Consider the following 9,615-nt stretch of genomic DNA (forward strand, 5'->3'; position numbering starts at 1 on the left):
ATGAGAAAAAACTTTTCCTAAACGTGCACGGACGTCAGGGCCGTTCTCTTCTCGCGTGAGAACATAAACATTAGTGGTGTCAACAATAATCGATTCGGCGATGCATCGCAATGCGGGGCATACACGATTCAGCATCGATGCGGCAAAGTGCCATAATCGATTATGTCACTGTTTTAGGGGTGTAACGGTACGCGTATTCGTACTAAACCGTTCGGTACAAGGCACGCATTTTCAAACCGAACGGTTATTTCAAATGTAAGCGCGTCGCGAGCGCGCTCATAATGTAGACGCTGGCGCGACCACAACATCAAATGGCAAACGCAATGTAAGCGGAACGAAACTGAGCTACTCGTGACGGACTGTTTATCACTTTGGACCAACGCAGCGCGAGCCGATCTTATACTACACAACGCTAAGAGATCCAGTAAAGAAAGCATTTGAACTCGCCACTAAAGTAATAACATCGTTGCGAGATCTAGTGAGAAACATTCACATTTCTCCGTTATTAACGGATCAAACAGCGCTGACGTGGAAACCAGGAAGAAACATTGTGACATGAATGAACTATCCAGTGTCCACAGATCTGCAATATTCACCATGGATTTACTGTAGTAACACTAACTGCAACTTTGGAAGTTTGGCAGGAATAGTAGGCTATAATGCTTTCAAGTAACGTTATGTCGGATTTATTTCGACATTATGAATAACATTGCTGCCCTCAAATGTTAATCTGAACTAAAATAAACATCTGTTTATAAGCACAAAATATTACATTTAATTTTTTTTCAAGGAGCTGTTTTGTTTTATATGCTCCTACGAAGAGTCAATTATAGCTCCATCATTGCTCAAAGAAAAAAAAATTCATACTTTATGATGTTAGTTCTAATAAAAAAAGAATAAAAAAAAAAAAATCAAGGAAATTTCTCTGGCATTTCTTTCTTTTTGCTGTATCGAAAACGTACCGAACCGTGACACAAGTGTATCGTATTGAACCGAACCATGAATTTTGTGAACCGTTACACCCTACACTGTTTATTTTCTGGCCTTGAGTTGGACAATAAAGTTGAAATTTAATTTCAAATGGTTCTCAAGCAGAGAGAAGAGAAACATTTCTCATTCAAAGCACTGAAAGCAGTGATTTATGCTTTCTTTTTCAGGTTTGAAAATGCCATATCCAATACCCTGTACCATTCAATTTTATTTTATTTAATGACATTTATGTCAAAGATACAGGAGAGTGATAATACACACATAGCAGCCAATAAAATCTGTTGTTCAATATCTGACTGCTTGTATTGCCTCATGACTGATGAAAATTTTGCCTTGTTGTGTGCAGTAGAATTCTGATGCATCGCAATGCATCGTAGAATCGAATTGAATCGAATCGTTACCTGGTGAATCGTAATCGAATCGAATCGTGAGGGCAGTGCCAATGCACACCCCTAATAAACATTAAACATTAATTAACACGGAAACACACGTAATCGGCTACTCTGAAAAAAACCCACATTGAGCTCAATCTGGGCAAGCAAATAATCATTTATTGTGTAAATAACCATCATTTCTAAACAAACGTTTCATAAATACCTCACCTTTGGCTTATAGTCAGAAGTTACGCTGTTTGCGTAGATCACGCAGCACAGTGACAACCGCGCCCACTACGGTCACAGATTATGACGGTCACGGATTCTGGTGTAACACCGGTCCACATAAAAAAAAAATCACGTAAGTGTATTTACCTGCCACAGTCACTCATCAAACAGTACTTTGATTTCTAACATTATTCTCTCAATAGACATTTACATCGATAGTCTGGCGTTATTATTTATTTGCTTTTGGTGTACTGTGGAGTGGGTAAAACTGTTTTTAATGGCAGGCTTACGTGCTCCGTTGACTCGCGCTAGCCTAGCATAGGCAAACTATCCAAAAGTAAGGACTGGATTATTTTTTTTGAAAACTGTCTCCACTGATGAATAACAACCAGGCTCACTTGAAAATGAGGTCCAATGTCGAAAATCCTGAACCACCCCTTTAACACAATATGGAATGTAAAACACAATAAAAGTGAAATACCTGTGGATCAACATCAATAAAGTTGATAAATGGCGTGTGAGCATCTCATTATTGCATCACCTGTATCATGATACAACACTAACAGTTAGTTAGCTGCTAGTTGATTAAAGTCCCTGTAAAGGCAATTCTACAAAAAAATTCTAAACACATTATAAGTGCTAGAAATGTATTGCTAAAACATGTTACAAAGACTGAGAACTGTGAAGTACTAAATTGTGGAGTTAGACCGTTTAACAGTTTTTCACCCTTGCTGTGAGCCGGATTTTTTGGGCGGGGCTAAAACGGGGGATTGATGACGCACTGCGACCCCCTGAGCTTGATTGGGCCCCTACTTGATGACGCACGGAGTCACTAAGCCTATCGCTCAATCGCGAGTTACTATCAGACAGCCTACAGTTTGCTAGCTACTATGCCCACGGCTCTGGCTATGCCTTCGTCATGTAAATGCGTATTCCCTGGATGCAATCACTTAGAAAACAGATCGGTGTCCTTATTTAAATTTCCGAAAAATGATCATATCAAGAAGAGGTGGATTTATCTTGTGAAGAGCTAACGTTACCTTGATGGAGAGCTGATGATCACCACCACACCCGCCTCTGTAGAGATCAGGATAGTTTACTTTCGTTGGAGACAACTGGAATTCACTGATAATCCGCTGTTACTGGTGAATGGGGCCGAACCGACTATCTCCCGCTGTCCGCTTCGGCCTTCATCCTCCCTTCGCGCCGACATGCACGAGCTGTGCGCGAGTCATATTTCCCGCGAGTGGGCGTAGTTTCAGCGCAGCCAGCGGACACGCCCCCAGCGTTTGAGAGCTGAGACTACTGCTCATTTTTTCGAGATTTTGATAGCTTATTTTATTTACTTGGCGGCTTTTTTAATCATTGAAATTGGGCTGGGTGGCTAATAACACATTTTTCGGTGGTATGACAAACTCAGAACACATACTTAATTTTTACTTTACAGGGACTTTAATGACTCAAAACCTCGCTAATATCATACAGCCCACACGATATATCTTCAAATTATTGATCCACTCGCACATAGGCCTATAACATACAACAAAACACACTATACATCTCCGTACTGTTTACAAGGGGTTATTAAATCAATTTACATACTTTGCAAACTTAATTTGCTCATAAATTGAAGAGCTCTGAAAAACGCTTACCTCTCCCCAGCATGTGCAATGCGAACTGGAGAGAGGCGCGCGCGCACACACTAAAAAATGGCACCAGGACAGCGGCAGAAAAATATGTCAAAATAAAAGTCTCTAGAGAGTGAATCACAGAATCAACATATATTGCTCAAAGAAAACCAGAAATAAATCAGTAATAAAATAATAAGGATTTTAGTGAAAAAACAACAATACATTAAGCTTGGATTGTACTTATTATAACTCATTACACTTGCACGATATTGCAAAAAAACTGATATTGCAATATTTTTTTTTTTCTGCAATAAATAATGCAATATGAAAAACAATTTCACCAAATGACTTGAATAGCTCTATTTGGAAATAATTAATAATTCTAGAATGATTGGTGTGATTTTGTAGGGGTTTGCAGCTGCATGGAAAATAATAAATTGCAAGCATAGATAAAAAAAAAAAATTAACAAAGAGGTGAAATAAACAATGCCTATTGTAACTGTAATATTTATCAAAGATGGAGCATACATTTAATAAAATTAGGGGAAAATGCCCTTTATAAAGGTACAAAAAATTATTCTGAGTGTTTTCAAACAGTGATGTTAATGAAACATTGACAATTTAAGCTTGAAGGGAGTAAAGCATCTGTTTAGGCTATTAAGGAAATGTAATTTTGCCAAAAGAAGAACTTTTATTTTAAATAAATGTTCATTTTAAATCAGCCTACTTCAGTGTGATATGTTACCATATTATCATGCTTAACACTGATAATTTGAATAATTGTAATGTGATGATCAGATGCAGATATCTAAATCTAAATCAATATAGGTGGTTTGCGGGTGGATTATTTATTTTTAATAGTGGATTCGGGTGACTCAAAGTGCACCAGATTAATGAATTTAACCATTTCAAAGCCGCGATGTACAGAAAATCACACAAAGATATAGAAGAAAATGTATAAAAACATTTTGGATCAATAAAACTAAGAAATAACATAAATAACCCCAGAAAGGCCACACTGCAGATAGGATTTATATTTCACATGCAAATCAAATTAAATCGGCTAAATTACCTGTGCGAGCAGGCTCTAAGTACAGCACAACATCGATGCACCGAAGAAATAAACAATTAATTTACAAAATTAAATTAGAACAGAATATACCTTTCTAATAAATAAAAATAGCCTACAAAACGAAATAAATCAGAATCAAGTCACAAGATGAGGAGCAAATGTGTGCAAAAAGCCTAAAGTGCAGGGGAACATATATTCAAAACACAAGCCACAAAAAGTTAGATTAGATAACCCTGACAGATCAATAAATAAAATAATAATAAAGAAATTATTAAAATAACGATAGTAGCCAGAATTTTCAACTTTATAAATGCTAAACAACAATAAATGCTAAACTGGAGTGGCAGTCTTTCTTGCTAAAAATGTTCACAGCATCCAAAAATCAAATTAGAACCGGCTGAAAAGTTTTGAAATCACTTGTACCCTACACTGAAAAAAAAAAGGAAAGCAGCTTTATTGAGAATACTAAAATAATACACTTACAATCTACTTAATACATTTATGTTTGAGATGCAAACATAATTACATTGCATAAACTCCAAATGAAATTCAACACAGTCATCAAAAAGTGATATGATCATGTTGCAATAATATGTTCAAATCAATTAAGACTCAATTTACCATCAAACAGATGGTGTTCACTCAAAATGATTTTACTGCTGTTCCATTTACTTAATTAAAATGAGCTAATACAACACAATTGTGTTGTATTTTGGCACTTAATTTCATCATGTATAATTAACCTAATTCAGTTGTTGCAACATGTAAATATTGCATCAGTGTATTTCTGAAACTGCATTAAAAAAGAGAGGTACATGTTTGTTTCAGCTTATTCTATTTTATTTTATAATTTGTATATGATGCAAACAAGACGATTTGGCTTCCATGCGTTCTCAATCTGAATATTTAGCAAATGCGGGTTTCTGGTATGTGTCATTTCAGTGCTGGGAAAAAAAAAACATATTTTTAGACTTATGTTGAAATGCTGCCCACAAAGTCAATTTGGCTTTTATTGAAGAAAGGAAGAAAAAAAATTCCCCGTACATTATTTTGTTTTGGTCTGTCTTTTTTGAGGTTTTTATTATTTTTAAATCTTCGTGTGCGCGGGAGTGTTTGGACGAGAGCGACCACGCACGCGCAATACACGACAGGACCGTTGGTCTGGAGCTATTTTTTACAGTCTATGGTCTGGAGAAGGACATCTGAGGGGATTGACTTTATGAGGTAAGAATATCATTACAAATTTAATATTATATTCTGAAAATATCTGTCCATCTAACTTTAAATACAATAAATAGTTTTTTAAGATAATCCCACACTTTTTAAATCATGTCGACTGTTTATTTCGTCGAGTGTTGTAACGTTAGCCGCTTGGTCAGGGTTTGTCCTGCATAGAAAACTACGAGGTTTTCCGCCTGACCGACTCCATAAAAGTTCGTCCCACTATATTCAAAGTTATCGAAAGCCATTCTATAGATTAATGTGAGGGACAGAAGAATATTTACATCCTAAAATTAAAGTTCACGGAAACTTGTCTTCCGTCTGCTGTGGCTGTCAATCATTCTCCGTTCAGCTGCAGCATTCCAGCGTGCCTCCCCACACAGCAAAAGGACTCCGCAGCGGATCGGCCGCAGAGGGATCGCGGCTTCCGGAACGGACCAGTGGCGGCGCCAGGGGTGAGCTAGGTGGTGCTGTAGCTCCCCCTATAATAGCCATAGCACCTGCCCAGCACCCCCAAGAAATGTATGTTTTTTTTTTATATTTATATTTTAATGTCATGTTTGAATAGTCTTTTTCATGATGTTAAAAATAGGAATTAGTTAAAAATGTAAACATCGCGAGCGGGCGCGGGCGTCATGAGCGCTGCGCGAGCATGCAGGAACGAGTAACGTTAGTGAGTGGTCGTCAAAAAAGATGGATAAAGCAAAAAAGCTGTCGGGGACTCAAAATAGAAAAAGAAAGAGGGAAAATGAGATGGCATGTCAATTAATGTGACAGCAGCTAAATAAGTGGATGGTGAAAGGCAACAGGTAGGATTTAAAGTGTGACGTCCAGGCATGTAGGCTACTGGCCATCGGGACTACCGGGAGATTCCCGGTGGGCTGAGACGTGCTTTTTGGGCCGATACATCTCATACTTTTTTTTTGTTTTTGTCTTAGCGGCCCATAAAACTCATACATCGGCGGCTCATTCGTTTTGTTTTGCTTAATTGGCGGCGCATGGGTTAGTGCCGGTGTAATGCATTGGTCAAAAAAGTCAGCGTTAGTTTTTTTCTTCTGACAGACCAGCCCATGAAACACGTAGATCAGCGGCTGATTGGTTCTTTTCTTGATTGACACTGGGCTGGCCCAATCACATCTTTAATGTGAAGTATAGAAATATACTCTTTCAAGTATAGAAATTAGTACAAAACTAATTATGAAAGTTTCCTTTATTTTTCAGTGCATTTGTTTTACAATATCTGGCTATTACTATCATGGGATTAATATTATAACTATTATTATGTAGTAGACTTCAAATGCCTCCACTGCCTCCAATTGTTCCAGGGGAAACTGGATATTTTCAGGCATCTCGACATCTGGCCCCGGGGTGCTGTTCAGCCTGCTGGTGAGGTAGTTAACCTTTGCCACAAGCTGGTCCTGTTGTTGTTTGATTGTTTCCAGCAGGCTAAGGATGTGGACCTCAGCCGCTGTTGACAAACATGAAATATAGCTAAAATGTAGTGTATTAAAATATATCATGTTTCAGTGTTTATCCTCATTACTCATAATACTGACATTAGTTAATGACAAAAGTTATTGTCAAAGTTTGAAGAAAATATGTGATGGCTGTGGGAGTTTTTTTCCAAAATCTTTAGCACAGAATGATCCTCTAGTATTTGTCAGTTATTGCTCACCAGAACAGGGAATGGTATCAGCCATTCTTCCCCCTCGCCATGTTGGTCTATATGTCAGGCTTGGACAGGCTTCCTCTGTTGGCCGCATGTTGAGGGCTGGTGCGGGGGGTGGAGGGAGTTGTGGAGGGACTGCCGTTCCTGATCCATAGTGAGGTGAGCGGTGTGTGAGAGGGGGACATTTTTTATTAAATGGTAGTAATCTGTTAACCATGACTGATAATACACATGGGGCCTTTCTATTCACTAATATTTCAGAAATCAGTCCCTACCTCGAGTAACTCTGCGCATGTTAAATGCGGGTGCAAGGAGTTGAGGTGGTAAAGGGTTTTGCTGGCCTGCCCCATAGTCAGGTGCTAAGGGAGAGAAATTGGTATTAAATGGCTGTGATCTGTTAACCATGGTTGGCTGCAAGGCTGCAAGCTACAGGGCCAAACAATGGCAAACTAAAAATCTCTGGTCATGCTAAACATGAATTTATGTTTCAACATTTTGGTATTCTACCTATTTCAACCCCATGAATGGATTGACATTGAAAATCTGAGGTGGTAATGCATATTTAATCTATTAATCTGAAACAGAGTGACCATTGCTGTGTTAATATTGATGGGGCCACTGTATTCAATATTATTTCGGAGAACAGTGTTTACCTAGACAGTTTTCTCCAGGTTGAGTATTTACTCTGCTGCCTGGCACTCGGCGAGATGGTGGAGCTGAAGGAATGGATACAAGGAGAGGGGAATATCTTTAGCACTAAGAATGTTAACCATATCTCTAATATTAATATTATGATATGTTATTTCGATGTTAAGAGATGAAGAGTTTCGTTGCAAAACGAGATATATCCATTTTGAGAAATGTTGGTTATTTGACATTATTATTTAAGACATCAACAGTCAAGTTCATTCACAATTTTTTGTACATTAAACTATTACTTGAGCTCAGTGAAGGCCAGGGACACAATATTCTTCAAATCCAGGATATTTTTGATTTAATTTTATGTCCATAAATAGTTAATAAATAAGTCAAAAACCATGCCAAAATGCAACATATTTATCTTAACATTGTCAAACATCTTAAATTGGTTAAAAAAACAATACATCATAAATATATGGAATAGTATATACAAAGATTGATTAATAATAATAAGATTCTGAGTTAGTTTTGGCCAGAACATACACAACATAACAACTTTTTGTTGTCTTCGTCTTTGTAGTTGTCTAAAATTGAATATGTTAAAATGAACATGAGTTTCAAATTAGCTGTAGAGCTGCAGAGAGTATTATTATTATTGATGATGATGATGATGATTATAATAATAATTATTATTATTATCATCTTTATTTAACCAGGTAGGTCTCATTGAGAACACAAAATATCTCTTACAAAAGAGACCTGACCAAGAATAGCATCAGTAGATATACATGGAATATTTTAAACAATGCAAGGCAAAGACAATTTCATGGGCATTTTCAGAACATAGAAATAATACGTTATTTCAAGCAGAAGGAGAAACAACCATGAAATTATTTTTAAACAAGAGTTTTATGAATTGGCTTACCACAAGTTCTGACGACCTTTACGTCATATTTTGGCCAGTTTGGCTCATGCTTCTCATTGTTAGCGGCTGCCCTTTTCACCCGTTCAGTGCTCTTAAAGCTGGGCCAGTACACCATCCCATCATCATACCAGTCAACTGGAACAACAGCAATGTCCTTGCTCACTTGGAACTGAATTAGGTGAAAAGGCATCCTTAATGTAGAAGGAAAGGAAAGGGGTATTTATTAATCATCAAAAAGGAATAACATGACTAAAGCATGCACAAGTGTACAGTGTATACAAATAAGCAAGTAAGATAGCCTGAAAGTTAACTAGAATGGTGCCCCAGGGTGGGAAGAAGTATAAGGAAGGAAAATGTACAGGTCATAATAGTTAGGTAGAACTTCAGCACAACTGTAAAGTAGGGTACTATTGAAATTTTTGGCAGAATGTGTTGGGGTGTTGTTTCATAATCTAAAAAAAAAAAAATCATTGCATAATGCTAATAATTTAGTGGACTATGTACAGTCCATTGTATTGAGAAAGGTGGGACATGTATCAAATTGCATGTTAAATTCAGCATAAAATATAATTTCCCCTGGCATTTTACAGGATAATATGTCATCTCATATTTTGAAAATGTGAAATTATGGGTGTAGTCAGTGTATGGAAAAATACCAACTTTGTGAAATACTTACAGCAAATATTCATCCAGACAGAGTAATGGAAGTCATAGTCAGTAGTCAAGTATATTATTAGAGTTTTTAACTTTAACTGAATGTTTAAACTGATTGATTGATTGATTGATTGAACTGATTTGTGTGTGTGTTTTTTTTTTTCATTTAGTGGAGGAGGGGTATGGCCACGAAACCATCCCTGTATGGCAAG

General features: G+C 37.2%; 1 protein-coding gene across 1 annotated transcript; it reads right to left on the reverse strand.

Annotated features, from left to right (window-relative positions):
• Window positions 1-5,476: 5,476 nt before the first annotated feature.
• On the reverse strand, window positions 5,477-8,939 carry LOC311082073 (uncharacterized protein; the record flags this gene model as incomplete). Its single annotated transcript, XM_084112817.1, has 6 exons — window positions 5,477-5,497; window positions 6,809-6,984; window positions 7,192-7,329; window positions 7,461-7,544; window positions 7,839-7,901; window positions 8,750-8,939. The coding sequence occupies 6 exons, from the start codon at window positions 8,937-8,939 to the stop codon at window positions 5,477-5,479; spliced, it is 672 nt and encodes a 223-aa protein (XP_083968943.1).
• Window positions 8,940-9,615: the final 676 nt, after the last annotated feature.

The sequence above is a fragment of the Abramis brama genome (genome assembly GCF_963993115.1).
Source record: "Abramis brama genome assembly, chromosome: 4".
Classification (NCBI taxonomy): Eukaryota; Metazoa; Chordata; class Actinopteri; order Cypriniformes; family Leuciscidae; genus Abramis; species Abramis brama.